The 19,345-nt window shown below is 38.0% G+C and overlaps 1 protein-coding gene across 1 annotated transcript; it reads left to right on the top strand.

The window, feature by feature from the left end:
* The first annotated feature begins 13,513 nt into the window (after positions 1–13,513).
* LOC127103429 (secreted RxLR effector protein 161-like) lies at positions 13,514–13,942 on the top strand. Its single transcript, XM_051040690.1, has one exon. The coding sequence runs from the start codon at positions 13,514–13,516 to the stop codon at positions 13,940–13,942; it is 429 nt and encodes a 142-aa protein (XP_050896647.1).
* Positions 13,943–19,345: the final 5,403 nt, after the last annotated feature.

The following is a 19,345-nucleotide window of genomic DNA, read 5'->3' as shown; positions in this document are numbered from 1 at the left end:
GCCTTTTCCTCTTCCTTCTCTTTCTCTTCAGCGTTTCTCCCCCCTTTCTCTGACTCTGAGGCAAAACACGTGAAAACAACCTGAGTCCTCACTTTGGCCTCTTTTATCCAATTTCCACTTTTACCCTTCCACTCTTCATATTCCATTTATTTTATTTATTTAATTATTATTAAAATAAATAACATCTATAGTAATAATAAAAATAATCCAATAACTCAACTTTATTTAATTAAATTAATAAAATAATATTAACTCAATTAAATAATTCTCTTATTTTAATCGGGGTGTTACAATGCTGCTTCGACCCACTTGGTGAAATAGTCGATGGCAACAAGGATGAAACGATGCCCATTGGAGGAGGTCGGCTCAATCTTTCCAATCATATCAATTCCCCACATAGCAAAAGGCCACGACGAAGACATCACATTCAAAGGATTTGGCGGCACATGTACCTTATCAACATAAATCTGGCATTTATGACACTTCCGAGCATATTTGAAACAATCAGATTCCATGGTCATCCAATAATATCCCGCTCTCAACAATTTCTTAGCCATTGCATGTCCGCCGGCATGAGTACCGAAGGAGCCTTCATGAACTTCTTGCATTAACATGTCTGCTTCGTGTCTATCCACGCATCTGAGCAAAACCATGTCGAAGTTCCTCTTATACAGAACATCGTCTTTGTTCAAGAAGAAACTGCCTGCCAATCTTCTCAAAGTCTTTCTATCATTGTTGGATGCCCCTGCAGGGTACTCTTCATTCTTCAGAAAGCGCTTGATGTCGTGATACCAGGGCTTGTCGTCAACTACCAGTTCAGCAGCAAATACATACACGGCCCTGTCGAGGCGTATCACATCGATCCTGGGAGCGTGGTTCCACCGAATCACATTGATCATGGAGGATAGAGTGGCAAGAGCATCTGCCATCTGGTTCTCATCACGAGGTATGTGATACAACTTTACTGTTGTGAAGAAAGTCAATAGTCTTCTCGTGTAATCTCTGTAAGGGACCAGATTGGGCTGAAGGGTGTTCCAATCACCATTCACTTGATTGATCACTAGAGCTGAATCTCCGAAGATGTCCAGAGTCTTGATTCTCAAATCAATGGCTTGCTCAATACCCAAGATATAGGCTTCATACTCAACTTCATTAGTTGTGCACTCAAAAGTCAGACGAGCGGTGAAAGGCACGTGGGCACCTTTCGGAGTAGTAATGACAGCGCCAATTCCACTTCCTCTAGCATTGACAGCCCCATCAAACAACAAACTCCACTTTTCGTCTGGATCAGGTCCCTCCTCAACAACTGGCTCTTCACAGTCTTTCATCTTGATGAACATGATGTCTTCATCTGGAAAATCAGACTTCATCGGCTCATAATCATCAATCGGTTGCTGAGCAAGATAGTCTGACAGAATACTCCCTTTGATGGCTTTCTGGGATGTATACTGGATATCGTACTCTGTCAGTACCATTTGCCAACGAGCAACCCTTCCGGTGAGGGCTGGCTTCTCGAATATGTATTTGACTGGATCCATCTTGGAGATCAATAAGGTTGTGTGAGACAACATGTATTGTCTCAATCACTTAGCAGCCCATGCAAGTGCACAACACGTCTTTTCAAGCATCGAGTATCTCGACTCGCAATCTGTGAATTTCTTACTCAGGTAGTAGATGGCATGCTCTTTCCTACCTGTCTCGTCGTGTTGACCGAGAACACAACCCATGAATTGTCTAGTACTGTCAAATACATAATCAGCGGTCTCCCTGGGACCGGAGGCATAAGGATAGGAGGATTCTGCAAATACTCTTTTATCTTCTCGAAAGCCCTTTGGCAATCATCATTCCACCTGATAGCCTGATCTTTTCTCAGCAATTTGGATATTGGCTCGCACGTGGCTGTTAGGTGAGAGATGAACCTTGCAATGTAGTTCAACCTCCCTAAGAAACCACAGACTTGTTTCTCTGTTCTTGGCTCAGGCATTTCCTGTATCGCTTTCACTTTGGCCGGATCCACCTCGATCCCTTTTTCACTAACAATAAAACCCAGTAATTTTCCAGATCTCACCCCAAAAGGACACTTGTTCGGATTAAGCCTCAGCTTGAATTTTCTCGAACGCTCAAACAATTTCTGCAAATTCACCAAATGTTCTTCTTCCGTCTGAGATTTGGCAATCATATCATCAACATAAACCTCGATTTCATGATGAATCATATCATGGAAAAGAGTCACCATCGCTCGTTGATATGTTGCTCCGGCATTTTTCAGACCAAACGACATCACCTTGTAGCAGAAGGTGCGCCATGGGGTTATGAATGTTGTCTTCTCCATGTCTTCTGGTGCCATCTTAATTTGATTATAGCCAGAAAAGCCATCCATGAAGGAGAATACCGAGAACTGAGCCGTGTTATCCACCAAAACGTCGATGTGAGGTAATTGGAAATCATCTTTAGGACTAGCTCTGTTCAGATCCCGGTAGTCAACACACATCCGTATCTTTCCATCCTTCTTAGGTACTGGAACGATATTTGCAACCCATGGCGGATAATTGGTGACTGCTAGAAACCCTGCATCCAACTGTTTTTGCACTTCTTCCTTTATCTTGACAGCCATCTCTGGTCTTGTTCTTCTGAGCTTCTGCTTTACCGGAGGACAACCTTCTTTGAGAGGCAAACGGTGTACCACAATATCTGTGTCAAGCCCTGGCATGTCCTGATAAGACCAAGCGAAGATGTCAACATATTCTTGCAACAATTTAATCAGCCCTTTCTTCACATTATCTTCCAAAGCAGCCCCTATCTTGATTTCTCTCTTGACGTCCTCGGTGCCGAGATTAATCACTTCAGTAGTCTCTTGATGCGGTTGAATGACCCTTTCCTCTTACTTTAACAACCTGGCAAGTTCTTCAGGGAGTTCACAGTCTTCATCACCCTCTTCTTCAACTTGAAAGATTGGATTTTCAAAGTCGAAGTGAGCCATAGCAGAACCGTTATCAATAGGATTCGGTGATGTGCATCTGCACGAGTGATGGTATGTGTTTATGAGTGTGAAAAAAGAGTAAAAACTAAACAAAACATTGCCAAATATTTTTTGATTTTTGAAAACTGCAAAAATAGAAAGACAGTGAACAAAATATTTGAATGCAAAAAGACGTCCTTAATTTATGATAAAAAATGCAGGTATCCACATAGATGAGCCCTACAATGAGTCATTACGCCCTGGGCGGAACGTAAGACTTGGATATGCATGAATAAACAAGAAAAATTACTCCTCCAGAAAAGTGACTTGGATAATCTCCTCAGAGGACCAATTGTTGATGACTTCACCTGGGATCCTCAGACGCACCCAGCTATCGATGTCGCAATCGCTATCCCCATCTTCATCGTTGACCGTAGAGACCTGGCCATACTGAATGATACCAGCACTGGAGAAAGTAATCGGCCCCTGACGAGTTTGAGGCGCTGAAGTACACACATCCAAAACATCGGAATCAAGTTCAGCAAGTACATCAGAATCAAACGCCATGTTTGGAATATCTGCGACAACATCATCATGGATCACAGAATCAGTAGGAACAACATCTGCGAATTCATCAGTAGCATCTTCAAACACTTCTTCCTCAACCCCTTCCGCAGACTCTTGGACAGACAAATCTTCAACCTGGAGGATACCTTTGTCGAGCAAGACCTGGATACCCTGTTGTAGCCTCAAGCAACCTCCACTCTGAGTGGCACAATCCAAACAACCCTTCCCACAATCGGGGAAAACATCGGCCTTCAACAAGTATCTCTTGATATCCGACAATGGAGTCTTCAGCTTCAATGTATCTTTGACGGATCTGGCTTCCCCTTCCATCATATTAACATTTGCACCACCATGCTGGGGCATGGGATTGTTGACGACATTCGGAGCCGGTGCAAGGTCGATGGTCTTTGAATCTATGAGGTCCTGAACTACGTGCTTAAAAGCTTTGCAATTCTCAATATTTTGGCCAGGTGCCCCAGAGTGGAAGCTACACCTATCGTTGGCGTCGTAACCCATCGGAAGTCTACCAACGGGAGGAGCCAGAGTGCGTAACTGCACAAGTTGTGGTTGTTGAAGACTAGAAAGTAGTTGAGCGTACGACATTGGAAGAGTGTCGAAACGCCGGTCCATAATCCTTTGCCTCTGTTGATAAGCGGGTCTGTTACCCGGTTGTTGTGGTTGGTACTAAGCTGGTTGACGCTGGGGTTGTTGTTGTTGTAGTGGTGCTGCAACTGGAATGGTCACAACCGCAACATACGGTTGCTGATGATAGTTCTGAAAGTCATTCCTCCGGTTACCCATGTTCTGATAAGAAGATATGGCACTTGCATCCCCTTCTCTCCTCTTCTGTCCCTGAATGAACGGCTTCTTCACCCCTGATGAAGATCCACCTCCACTCTGGGTCTTGTATGTCTACAGGTAATTCTCCACCATCTCTCCGGTAGAGACTACATCAGCAAAGTTGGAGGCATTGCAACCCACCAGGCGCTCCAAATAAGGTCCGGGCAGAGTGTTCATGAACATGTTAGCCATTTCCTTCTCCAACATAGGAGGTTGAACACGGGAAGCTGTCTCCCTCCAGCGTTGAGCGTATTCTCTGAAGCACTCATTGCCTTTAAGAGACAGATTCTGAAGTTGAGTTCTATCCGGAGCCATGTCTGCATTATACTGACACTGCTTCACAAAAGCCTCAGCCAAATCCCTCTAGCAGCGGATGTGGGCTCTGTCCAGCCTCATATACCATTCCAGGGATGCCCCAGCTAGGCTATCCTGGAAAAAGTACATAAGCAACTTTTCATCGTCAGAGTATGCAACCATTTTACGGAAGTAGGCTTGCACATGGGTCTTCGGGCAAGAGTTGCCACTGTATTTGTCAAATATCGGGACCTTGAATTTCGGTGGCACCCTCACGCCTGGGACCAATCCCAAGTCAGCAACGTCTACTCCCAGAGGATTCTGTCCTTCCACAGCCTTCAGTCTCTCTTCCAGTCTTCGAAACATAGGGTCCATACCATGACCCATACCAAAGTCTTCCTGAAGCAAGGGGAACTGATCCTCCTGGTCATCATGGACGGGTTGTTGACCGGAGTTGACAAGTAGGATCGGGGTAGGCCCCGGTCCACTGGGTCCGTTAACCTCTCCAGTTGGAGGATCAGTCAACGTCTCTGGTTGAGTAGTGGCGGGATTCCTCTACATCATCTGCCTGAGCTCTTGCTGTCCCTGAGCCACCCCTTGAACCATATCCATGAACTGATTCATGCGAATCTTCATCTCGACGAGTTTTGCTTGTAGGCTTTCCATTGCTCTCTGGTGGTTTCTGCGGGTACCGTACCGGTGAATGCCTAAGTCAGCTATCCTGCTAGTGGAACACTAAACAACTGAGAACACTGTGGCGGTACCTGTTATGCAAGAGATGCTTATGGATATGCCAATGCAATGACATGTTTATCAGTTCCAAAGGGTATTCTAACCCCTTGATTCCAGTCTCACATTTGATAAACGGTGTAAGAAGAAAACCCCGACTAGAATCAAGAAGATGATATAAACCCCTAGGAATAGATAACCATGTGTTAAATGTTATGAATGCAAAATGATGTGATGCAATGATGTGAATGCAAAACAATGTGATGTAATGCAGTGACATGGGAATCAGGATTGCTGGATCCGCTTGAATATCTGTTGGGTTGCACTGTCTGAAGAGAAACCCACTGAAGAATGTAATACAAGATCAGAACTCTGCTCCAGAAAACCGGGTTAGTTGGAGGTTAAGGTTTCCTGAATTTAGCCCGCCCCTCACTGGTAGGTTCTAAGAACAGAAGTTCGTCAACTTCAGCCCTTCAGTCGCGAATAATACGTTTACCACTGAAGGTTTGGCATTATTACAGGATAAAAGACCTCCATTGACTCCCCTCAACAGGACATCCTAATAGCAAGTTCCCAATCTCGGGGTCCTCGGATTGATCAGCGAGAATGCGTCCACCAGAGCTAACATAAACGCGTCTCGGAGGAGATGCCTCGACTGAGTTCTCGGGAAATGGTCACCAGAGTCGACGATTTCTAGAGGAACATCATGTCGCCACGCAAGCCTCATGACTATCCACTCTAAAACCTGTGTGTATACTCAAGCCTAGGTAATGGGCTTATCTCTCATAGAACATCCCGTCCCAACAAACAAACAAACCAACAGAGCCAACAGATACAACAGTCATATGTACACAATGCAATAAAGCAGGTAAATGCTGAAAAATAAATAATTGTACAAAAGAATGAACACCCAATAAACAAACAACCTATAAAAGCTAGGAGGGACTCGCTCAGGGAAACCAGGATCCCCAGCAGAGTCGCCAGCTGTCGCAACCTGAAAAAGGAGATGCGAAAAACAACCAGCGAGAAAGAAAAGACAGAAGAGTCGCCACCGTGCGTTATTTATCCCAAAGGAAGGATAGGAAACGCTCAAAGTAAACCTGGAAAAGGGAAAGGAAAAGACAAGGTCTCACAACCAAATCTTGGGTTCGGGAGTCGATTATGCGAAGGGAAGGTATTAACACCCCTACGCATCCGTAGTACTCTACGGGATCCACTCTTGTTGTTCTTGTCTAAAGGGCGTGGGTTTATCTAATGTACTATCTACTAAAAGAAGGGTCAAAAGAAAATGACTCGCACGGATGTCGCATCCATTGCATACGTATCTCATCTGAATATGAGAATTAGAGTCTTCGTAGCTCGGCTACCTATGGGCTAAAGAGGAGTGTGCTCGCTAAGACATCGCGTCTTATGCCTACGTATCTCATCTAGAATGAGAATCAGAGCAAACCATAGTTCGACTACCTACGGGTTAAGGGTTGTGTTTTTTAGATGAACGACGTTACTACGCAATCTACCGGATGCTCGACCTTTGGAGACTTACTCGCCTGTAGTAGAAGGAGTTAACGTGTTCCTAGGAGAAGAAAAATCAATGAGTTTGTTTGGGTTTTAGGAATGCTCGTGCAAAAAAGGAAGTCCTAGACGAAGGAACAATGCTACCTTAATTGACATGCAAACGAGAGACTATACGAAGCCTAGCAATCCTATGGGGAGACGATCACACCATACAAAACAAACATGCATAAAGTAAAATGCCACCAAGGGGGCTCAAACCTACATGGGTAGGGCTTTAGTCAAGAGGGGTCATATCAACCTCGACAAACAAGCCATGGAATAGGTAATCAAATGGGCTCTTAACACTGACATTGAACGTCAGGGTGAGCAAATCAAAAGGGTAATGAGGATAAGACCTCATAGCTCTTAACCCTGGACAGGGCTTTTGAGGTATTACATAAGGCATAGACTTTGAAGAGGTATTTGCACCGGTTTCTAGGATTGAAACCATTAGGCTAGTTGTTGGTATTGTGAATAACAATAATTAGCCCATCTACCAAGTGGACAACTTGTTGATAATGGACAACAATGTGAAATGCATTTCTAAGCTCAAGAGTGAACTTATGAAAGAATTTGAGATGACCGACCTTGGTCTCATGACATACTTCCTTGGAATTGAGTTCCACAAGTCCAAAAGAGGACTACTCATGCACCAGAAAAGGTATGTGTTTGAGATATTGAAAAAGTTTGAAATAGAGCATTGTAATGATGCCATTACTCCGGTTGAACCGAGATTACAGTTATCGAAGAATGAGGATGAGAAAGATGTTGATCCAACTCACTATAGGAGGATCATTGGATCCTTGCGTTATTTGTGCAATACCCAACCAGACTTGGCGTTTAGTGTCAGTATTATGAGTAGATTCATGGGGAGACCTAAGGTGTCTCACTTAGCAACAGTAAAGAGGATCCTAAGATATGTCAAAAGTTCTCTTGGTTGCAAAATTCTCTTTCTCGCAGCAGATACGGGCAAAAAATGAAATTTGCTCAATTTTATCGATTCTAATTGGTGCGGAGATGAATATGATTGAAAGTCTACAACTGGATACATATTTATGTTTGGTGGGACACCAATCTCGTGGTGTTCGGAGAAGGAACCGATAGTTGCACTCTCGTCTTGTGAGGCTGAGTATATTTTCGATTCATTATGTGTGTGTCAAGCCTTATGGCTAATGAATCTATTGAAGGAGATGGGAAGCAATGAGGGTGACGTTGTTACACTCCTGGTTGACAATGTTTCCGCGATTAATCTTGTTAAGAATCCAATTGCACATGATAGGAGCAAGCACATTGAGATGATGTTTCACTACTTGAGATAACTTGTTAGTGAAGGAAAGTTGGGATTGGGATATTGTAGAAGTGAAGATCAAGTGGCTGATTTGTTGACTAAGGGATTCACAAATGACGTGTTCAAGAGGTTGAAGATGAACATGGGTATTGAAGACTTAGAGCATATGAGTTAAGGTGGTATGTTAAAAGTATTTTTGGTAACTCAAGTGATGTAACCGGTTAACACATGGGTGTAACCGGTTACAGCAAGGCCAAAGTCACTTATGAGCTGAAGAAATAAGGAAAATATCGTAGTTGTAATCGGTTAACGTTTGCATGTAACTGGTTACCACTGAAAGGAGAATTAATTTTGTGTCAGTTGTAACTGGTTACAGGTTTAGTGTAGCTGGTTACAAGCCCGGGTTTTCAATTTTTTCAGTTATGTAATTGTATAAATTGCGTCCCAATCACTTTTGTATTGTTTGTATAAATTTCTTGGAGGCATCCTCATCTTTGTTAATAAAAATATTCTCACTCTTAAAATATCTCTCTCAATTTCCTCTTTCCCTCTCGACACTCTAATATTATCCATTATTCATTAATCTTGTGGTTCCAAGTTCCAACATAGAATTATTGTAATATGTTAATTCATTTATGGATAATGAATTCACTTGATGAATCAATCGCTTAAAGTATCATTTTTCTTGAGAATTTGGTTGATGAATCAAACGCTCAAAGCATCATTTTTCTTTGAGAAATTTGTTGATGTTTAGAATGAACTTAAAAAACATTCATCTCAAAATGATTATATATATTCACAATTCTGAACTTTAATATAAGATATTTGTATTGAAATAAGAATCCATATTTGTTTCTAAAGTTTTCACTACTCTTAAGATCTTGTGTTAGGAACTTGAAGCTAACTTGCCTATACCAGTTTGCTTTTGTCCTCATCCTTGTGTGTGCACAACTGGTGTTACATGCTAAGCATTATCATGAGAAATTACAAGATCCATTCGTTTCTTTACTGGCTTAAATGAACATTTTGATATGGTTCGTGTTCAAATATTTTTGATGAATATGTTACCAACAATTAACCAAATATTCTATATGGTTTTAGATCATGGAAGATAATATAATATAGTCCATTGTGATGAGGTTAAGGTACTTACTTATTAATGCAAGTGAAGTATGGAGATTTCAAGGCAAATGACGTGGTTTTGTTGCTCCATCATTCACTTCAGGAAATAAATCAATTAGCTTTTGTACAAGAATAAAGAATTCTCTTATTATGGAAGAAGTGGTCACACAATTGACAACTGTTATAGGAAACATTGTTTTCACCAAATTATGGCAATACATAGAAAGAAAAAGTTTTCTCTTAGCACAAATTGGGCTAATAAATGCTATCAAATTTTCCATTTTGATATTTAGGGAACCATTTAAATTTATTCAATGCATGACCATAGATATTTCTTAGCTACTTAGTAATATATTTACTTGGATCATCTTATGTAAGTCTAAATCTAAGATACCTAGCTTTATTAAAAAATTATTAACCATGATTAAGATACAATGTCATTGTCATGTAAAAAAGTAAGAAGTGACAATGGTCATGAATTTATAATGCCCCAATTCTATGTCTCAAAAGGCATAGAACACCAAATCAGTTGTGTTGAGACTCTCCAACAAAATGGTCGTCTGGAGAGAAAGCACCAACACATCCTAAATGTTGGTAGAACCTTATTTTTCTAGTTCAAATTATCTGAAAAATATTGGTTTTATGTCGTCTTACTTGTCACATATATAACTAACATAATTTATTTCCCGTATTTTACAAAACAAATCCCCGTATTTTCACATATTTGGTAATAATTCTAATTTACATGAATTACAAATATTTGGTTTCTTATGTTATGCCCCCACAATTCAAAACTATAGAACAAAGCTTGAGGCTAGAGCTGTAAAATATATTTACTTGGAACACAAGCAAGGTATCAAAGGAGCAGTTATGCCTTGACCTTAATACTATATCCATATTCATTTATAGGCATGTGACCTACCATGAACATGTTTTACCATATCATAACCCTAATACACCTTTTCATTTGAATTATCACTTTACTCATTCTAATCCTATCAATCCTGAAACCATGACCAACATTGAACCAACGATGGATGACGAAACCTCGCCCAATGCATATATAGACATTATCACTCATACACCACCTATAAATCATACATATAATGAACAACTTATTTACAACTCTAATCTCAATTATTAGAATACCAATACCATTAATCCTGAAATTAACCATGTTAAGAATATGTTATCGATCAATTAGTATTGATTGATATTCAATTAGTCATAACTGTAATTGATATTATTTCCTATTGTATATTCCCTATTTACATATAAATATACACCATGTGTGATCATATTAGACACACAGAGATACAATTACAATATGGTATCTAGAGCTGGTTGATCTACTGTCTTCCACAAAATAAAAATATTTTTTTTTCTTTTTCTCCGGCCACCCACAGCGCCGCCGCCGTCTCCGCCGCTCCTGTCGACTTTTCGGCGAGATTCATATACGTCGGAATCGTCTCCTACAGATCGGCCAGATTCACTGCCTTCCGCTGCCGCACACGTCTCTCCTTCATCGCACGTGAATCTCACGCGCCGGACAATCAGCCGCGCATCCGCTGCCCCCAGCCGTCGCCGTTTTTCCAGATCTGCTCTCGGTTTTTCATTCCGAGCCATCAAATATCATGGGAGATACCGATTCCATCATGTTCACTAAAGATGTCACTATTCCCGCCGCTGATTACAATGATTTCCTCTAATACAAAGCAGCCCATCAACAATCATCATCTGCCGTTGCTGCTCAGTCGGGTAATCCTGTAGCTTTTGTCTCTACACCTTCACTTGGTCCTTGGGTCCTTGACTCTGGTGCATCCGATCATATGACTGGTAATAAATCTCTTTTATCTCATTTGTCTTATTCTGATTCTTTGCCTTCTGTCACTGTGGCGGATGGTTCTAAAGCCAAAGTTCAAGGCCTTGGTCAGGCACATCCACTTCCAAACTTGTCTTTAGAGTCTGTCCTTTACATTCCTGGTTGTCCCTTTAATCTAATATCTGTTCACAAGCTTATTCGTACTCTTGATTGTTCAGTTTTTTTTAATGCTAATTCTGTTCATATCCAGGATCGACGTACAGGACGGACGATTGGAGCAGGGAGTGAAGTTGGAGGATTATATCATCTTTCTCCACCGGTGGCCTATGCTTCTATTGCTTCTCAAGAACTCACACATCAACGTTTGGGTCACCCTAGTCAAAATAAAATGCGTCTTTTAGTTCCTAGTCTTTCTAAGCTTTCTTCTTTTGAGTGTCAGTCTTGTCAATTAGGCAAACATACTCGTAGTACTTATTGTCAACGAGTAAATAAAAGTGTTGCATCACCTTTTACTTTAGTTCACTCTGATATTTGGGGTCCTAGTCGTGTGAAGTCTACTTTAGGATACTATTACTTTGTCACGTTCATCGACGATTACTCACGATGCACTTGGTTATTTCTAATGAAAAATCGTTCAGATGTTTTTCGTATATTCCAAGAGTTTTATGCTGAAATTAAAAACCAGTTTAATACTACCATTAAAATTTTACGCACAGATAATGCTCGTGAATATATGTCATCCCAGTTTCAATCTTTTTTAACATTACAGGGAATTATTCACCAATCATCATGTGCTCATACACCACAACAGAACGGTGTTGCTGAACGGAAGAATCGTCATTTAGTTGAAACTGCACGGACTCTTCTTCTTCACCACAATGTACCCTCTCGTTTTTGGGGTGATGCTCTCCTCAACGCATGTCACCTTATCAACCGAATGCCTTCCTCGGTCCTTCAAGATCAGATTCCATACTCTATCTTGAATCCGGAACACGATCTCTACCCCATTCCCCTTCGTGTGTTTGGTTGCACATGCTTTGTTCATGATCTTAATCCAGGTAAAGACAAACTTTCCGCTAAATCTCTCAAATGCATTTTTCTAGGCTACTCACGTATACAAAAGGGATATCGTTGTTTTTGTCCCCAACTTCAACGGTACATTGTCTCTTCCGATGTAACATTTTTTGAAGGTTCTCCTTTTTTCTCTGCCTCTTCGTCCTCCCAGGAGATTTGTAATTTAGATGATCAAGATATCCCTTCTGTCATCCCCACACCCATTAAACCTCCTTTGCAGGTATATCAGCGACGCACAACGCGTCCATCGGCAGTTAGAGATGATATTGATCCACCAGCACCATCTCCTACTCCAATTGTTCCTCCAGCTACGTCACCTGAACTTGACCTTCCAATAGCATTACGAAAAGGTATTCGATCTCATAATCCAAATCCTAAATATGTCTGCGCTTTACATTATGATCGTCTATCTACTTCCTATGTTTCTTTTGTGTCTGCTTTGGATTCTGTGTCTATTCCTAAGTCTACAGGTGAAGCTATGACTGACCCTAATTGGCGTCAGGCGATGGTAGAAGAAATGACTGCATTGCATTCAAATAACACTTGGGACATTGTTCCTTTACCTCCAGACAAAACTACAGTGGGCTGTCGATGGGTTTATACAGTGAAAATTGGACCAGATGGTCAGATTGATCGTTTTAAAGCTCGTTTGCTAGCCAAGGGATACACACAAATATTTGGCCTTGATTATGGTGACACCTTTTCTCCAGTGGCCAAGATTAGTTCAGTCCGTCTCTTCCTTGCATTGGTTGTTATTAATCATTGGTCGCTTCATCAGTTGGATATTAAAAATGCATTCTTACACGGAGAATTGGAGGAGGAAGTGTATATGGATCAACCTCCAGGTTTTACTATTCCTGGTAATTCAAGATTTGTTTGTCGGCTCAATCGATCTCTTTATGGCCTAAAACAATCTCCACGTGCTTGGTTTGGTCGCTTCAGCTCTACCTTGATACAGTTTGGTATGACTAGATGTGAAGCAGATCATTCTGTTTTCTTCCTTCACTCTTCCAACGGACAACACATCTTTCTTGTGGTTTATGTTGATGACATTGTTATCACTGGAGACGATACAGACGGTATTCAGCGACTCAAAACTCATCTTTTCAAAAACTTTCAGACAAAAGATTTGGGTCCACTCAGATACTTCTTAGGTATTGAGGTTGCATAGTCCTCATCAGGCATTGCAATTAACCAACGTAAGTATGCATTAGACATCCTAACTGAAACTGGTATGCTTGACTGTCGTCCGATTGATACTCCTATGGATCCCAATGTCAAGCTTCTTCCGGGTCAGGGGGAGTTGTTGAAAGACCCGGGAAGATATCGACGTCTAGTGGGTAGACTCAATTATCTTACCGTCACCAGACCGGATATTACTTTTGCAGTGAGTATTGTGAGTCAATTCCTTAATGCTCCTTGTGATACTCATTGGAATGCCGTTATTCGGATTCTCAGATATATAAAGAATGCACCAGGAAAAGGCCTATTATATGAAGATAAGGGTGATGCTAAAATCACTTGTTACTCAGATGCAGATTGGGCAGGATCACCGTCGGATAGGAGATCCACTTCTGGATATTGTGTTCTTATTGGAGGAAATATGATCTCATGGAGAAGCAAGAAACAAAACACAGTTGCATTATCTAGTGTTGAAGCTGAATATCGGGCTATGGCAGCAGCCTCAAAATAACTTGCTTGGCTTAAGAATTTGCTCTCAGAACTTAGGTTCGGTGACCTTCAGAACACAAAACTCATATGCGACAATCAAGCGGCACTCCACATTGCGTCCAATCCGATTTTCCATGAACGGACCAAGCACATAGAAATAGATTGTCACTATGTAAGAGACAAGGTACTGTCGGGAGAAATAACCACGGAATTCGTAAAATCTGAAGATCAATTGGCTGATATGTTTACCAAGTCTCTCAAGGGTTCTCGAGTGAATTATATTTGTAACAAGCTCGGATCATACAATATATACGATCCGGCTTGAGGGGGAGTGTTAAGAATATGTTATCAATCAATTAGTATTGATTGATATTCAATTAGTCATAACTGTAATTGATATTATTTCCTATTGTATATTCCCTATTTACATATAAATATACACCATGTGTGATCATATTAGACACACAGAGATACACTAACAATAAACCAGATCATCAAAAAGTCAACCAGAACAAGGCACAAACCTAACCATCTATCTAACTGCATATGCAATTTCTCATTGAGTTTAGTCACATCTGATTATTTATGCATAATCTAAACTATATCTCATTAACATTAATTTGATAACATTCCCAATGCCTATACCAAACTTCCAATGTCTATTAGAGTTAATGATGATCCAGTCAGTTATAGACAAGATAAAACTCAAAATGTTACGTTCAAGCAATGAATTATGAACTCCAAGTCAAGCTAGACACCCTTTGATCCTTCAGTGAAATTACACCAAGACACATCAACCTTTTTGAAGACATTTCAGGCTATATAAGACTTGGAGAAAAGCTTCTATATTTGACTACTACAAGACTTGAAATTGATTTTGTAACTCAACAACTTAGCTAGCGCCTCATATCACCCATCACTATACATTCTGAAACTACTTGTAGTGTCATCAAATATATCAAAGGATCACCTGAAATAGGTATTTTATTTAAGAGGTATGTTCAATTACAACTTCTAGGATTTATTCATGTAGATCCGGCGGGTTGTGTTGATACTAGAAGATCCACTTCTGGTTATTATTTCTTTCTTGGTTCTTCTCTCATTTCATGAAGATCTAAGAAACAATATACTATATCAAAAATATTACGTGAAGAAAAATATAAAGCCCTCTCTTTTTTATCATGTGAACTACAATGGCTCACTTCCATACTTGATGAATTGGAGATCCAATGCACAACCCATTAGTTTTATAATGTGACAATCAAAGTGTTATCCCTATTGTTTCAAATCATGTGTTTCGTGAAAGAATCACACATTTGGATATTGATTGTCATTTTGTTCGTGAAATAATTCAAAAGGGTTTATTCAAATTGATTCCAATCCGAACTAAAGCACAAATAGTTTATTTCTTTACTAAACCTCTACCATATAAAATCTATAATTGCTTAATATCCAAGCTTAACATGTTAGATATCTATCATGTTTAGCTTGAGGGAGAGCGTTAAACTTATTATTTGTAGCTCAAGTTATCACAAAGCTCTACTTATTCGTTCATGCAACTTGAAACATGTTGATCAGGTTATAGTAGTATCACGAGCTTTAAGTTATGACTAGGAGTTAATAGAGTTAGTTAGAGTTGTAAGTTATATATGTAGAAACTTGTAACTAACTCTTCAAGAAATATACAATTTAAGTTTAATCAAAGCTTCATCTTTATATTTTCCTTTCTAATTTTTGGTCATTTCTTCATCATCGTGAAGAACTTCATGACAACTAATATATGAAAAGTAAAATAAAAAATAAGAAAGTTCTACTTAGTATAAGGCTCTTATGCTACCATAACTTCAAATCTTGCATCGAAACAAACAAAGCAAGAACGTTAACACTTTAAATAGAAAATGCATTTGAGAAGTTATTCCAACACTAATAAATAATGAATCCCACTATACATAGAACTAAACTACCATTAACACAATTTCATTTAAAGAACCCTTAAGCAATGTGGCAGAGCTAAACAAATGCAAGAAAAATTACACTAATATTCTCTAAGATTTGTTAAAATGACAATGACATTCCTTTAGTTTTAAAATATACGCTAACCTCCCTTAAAATGACATATATCATAAGAAATTTGTATTGACACACAAAAGATCAAGGTAAATGTCATTTAAACCTATATTTTTTTGGTTGTTACTAAATAAAAAAAAATGTATTTTTTTTAATAAAAGGAACACAGGTTGTGTTGACCTTCCCCCTTACTTTCAAAATTCAAAAGAAAATGCAAAATGAGAAGAAGAAAAATACTTATAGTTTTTAATAGTTTATATGGAGGAAGAAGAAAAATGAACCTAATGGTGTGATGGGAGGAGGAAGAAGAAAATATATCTTTGTATAAATGAGAAATATTGATAGGGTTCATGTTGACATGGAAGCAATGGTTCCAATAATATTGTGAGTCACAAAGATAAGAAAGATGAGCATGCTTTATTTTGTAATACATGCACAAATAATGAACTAAATAGTGGGAGGCATTGAGTGTTTGCAATAATTCAACATTGAAATGAAATGCAACAATATTTATATCCCACATGAAATTTCAAATTCAAAAAAATTGAAGATCAGCCAAACATAATGATCAATATTTATAGTTTTAAACTTCGAAGAAAAAAGAGAAGGAATTTTGATCTATTTAGAAAGAGGAGTGGTGATACGTTGCAACTTGTATTGATATCTTCAAAAAGATTTAAGCTAGTACTTCAGAGTGTATTAAAAATCTCTTGCCAAGATATATTCCATGCTTCGGCTTTGTTTAGGCCGAATAAAGAGATTCAAAAACCATGAAAAAACCAAAATAAAAGACATTGTTTTAAGTAAAATATCGAAGAATTGGTGGTCTCAAAGCAAAGTAAAAGATAGAGAGGGATGGAAATAGAAAATAATTAATTTATGAACTTAGATACATACGTTTTATCCTTTGAACCTTAACATAACAACCAATTTATATATTTATTATATGATACATGCATACATTAAATGACGAATTTAGTGAAAATTTGATAGGATTAAGATGTTTTTTTTTGGAAAATCAAGGTTAGATCTAAGTGCTTTAAGATTACTTAGGATTTATATATAATAGTAGATAATAGATTTATTAAAAATATGTATGTAAAAAAAAGCAATGTAAAATAGCATGTTCAACAAGGCCTTTGGAACATGCCAAACAAATCTAGAATATTGGAAAAACACATACGCATGAATATTTTAATCAATAATATGTTGTTCATTAATTTTTATTATATACTTTTAAAACATGAGTATTTTAGATACTTTAACATGTATCTAAAAAATGAAAAATGATGGATTCAAATCATTATTCATAAATCATATTATATAATTTCAATAACTAGCTAAGATGTTCTTGTTATTATATACCAATTGTTTGGCTACGAGGATATCTTAGATAAAATTTCAGGTTTGAATCTAGGTCACTACATTTCTATCTCCTTAAAAATTATAAATTAATAATATTATAAATATTAACTGTTTTTGCATAGATGTTTCACAAGGAAGGAGTAAACAATAAAAAAATGTGTTTGTTCTTGCATCTATAATCAATAAAGCATTATCAAAAATCATGTTACATATATGTTTCCACTATAATAAACCAAAAAAAACTATCATGGTATTTTTTCAAATTGAAACCAAAAATCCATCATGGTATTTGTTCTTGTACTAATCCAATATATGGATCATCATGGAACGTATTTGTGTTCTCCAAGTTTTGGTGTTGATAACTAGTGAACATTTTTCTCATATATGCTCCTTCTCCAAATAGAAAGTGCACTTGTATAGAAACTTTGATGCCAAAATAAAGCAGTGTGTGAGTAGGTAGAAAGTAAATTGAGATGGATTAAGTGATCAAGGTTGGGAAATGAGTCTTCTATTTATAAAGTGTTTAAATTAGAGGAATTTTTGTTCTTCATACTTCTCGTTATATAATTGATGAGGTCATATCACTATAAAGGTTGCACACTTATGTATTTGATGGTCGAGATAAGCGGATGTGTGCCTCTTATTCAAATTAATTCCTATATATGCTTATCTTTATGACTAACGTAGAGAACATGCCTTGTGTCATGTCATCCTATCTGACCAATCTGTTCATGTTGGGGGTTTTAAAGGTGAGAAAATAATGGGGTTTAAATTGTCACTACTACAAATAATTCATCTCACCTTAGACGCGAAAATGATATAACCTAGGTTACACAAGCGAAGTAATGAAAGGCGTCATAAAACCGAGGGGATAGTTGAAATGGTTATAAGTTTGGCCCCCCAACATTAACATATTTATATATATTCAAAAACTATCGTCACATACCTCTCGATTTTTGTCAAAAATCAAGGGGAAAATATTTATTTTAAATACAAATTAAATTATTTACACTAAATATTAAATTGCATCGTTTGTAGTAAATATTAAATTATATTATTTACTCAAAATAATAAAATTACACCGAATATTAAATTCAAAATTTCTAATGTTACATTATTTTGGTTTCAATCTGCAAATATACATTTTTGATAAATTTGATTCATCATCATCACTTTGAATAAATTCAAATTTATCCAATGCTTTTCAAGCTGAATATTTTGAGCGCTTCCAATTTCTGATATAACATAAAAAAAAGGTTTGATACATCATAAAATTCAAGTAAAAAATAAGATATTATGTAAGAACACCAACGTTGCAACAAATTTTTTCTGCACTTGCAATCCATCTTAGAGATCTGTTCCAAGCTTTCATTATTAATATTTTCATAGAAAATGCTTTCATCATAAATGTTTGAGTTTCATAAGATATTGTCTAAGATATATAGTGGTGGTGTTCGCGTTCTTATTGGATATAGAGGGCTTCTGGTTGATTGATGTATTGGCAATATCTTAGGCGTTGTTACTTTATGAACGTAAGGCGTAGATTCGTTGTTGGTTAACTGAGTAACTATACCCCCTCGACTCTTTTAAAACCGATGGGAAATGTTATTTATAATTACAAAATAAAATAAAGTAGGGACTTTTTCCTCGATTTTATATTAAAACTAAGGTAATATATTACTTGCAGAAAAAATGGTGAATGGTGAAAATTGAAAGTAACATGTAATGTTTCTTTTTTATATTTTTTACCATTCACCACTTTCTTTGTATGCAATATACAATATGTTTAGGAATAAATTTCTTAATATTGTCAACCGAGAAAAACAATAAATCATGGAGATAGATTGCAACAACAACAACATAAAAAAGATCATTATGTGAGATGGATTGGAAAAGTTGAAAAAATCTTTTGTTCAAGGTTGGTGTTAGAAGAAAAACATATAACACGGAACCTTGAATATTTTTTCAGGTTTGCAATCCATCCCAAAGAATG

This window comes from Lathyrus oleraceus, chromosome 7 (genome assembly GCF_024323335.1).
Source record: "Lathyrus oleraceus cultivar Zhongwan6 chromosome 7, CAAS_Psat_ZW6_1.0, whole genome shotgun sequence".
Lineage (NCBI taxonomy): Eukaryota > Viridiplantae > Streptophyta > Magnoliopsida > Fabales > Fabaceae > Lathyrus > Lathyrus oleraceus.
Note: the sequence above shows the minus strand (reverse complement) of the source record. Positions and strands in the feature narration are given on the sequence as shown.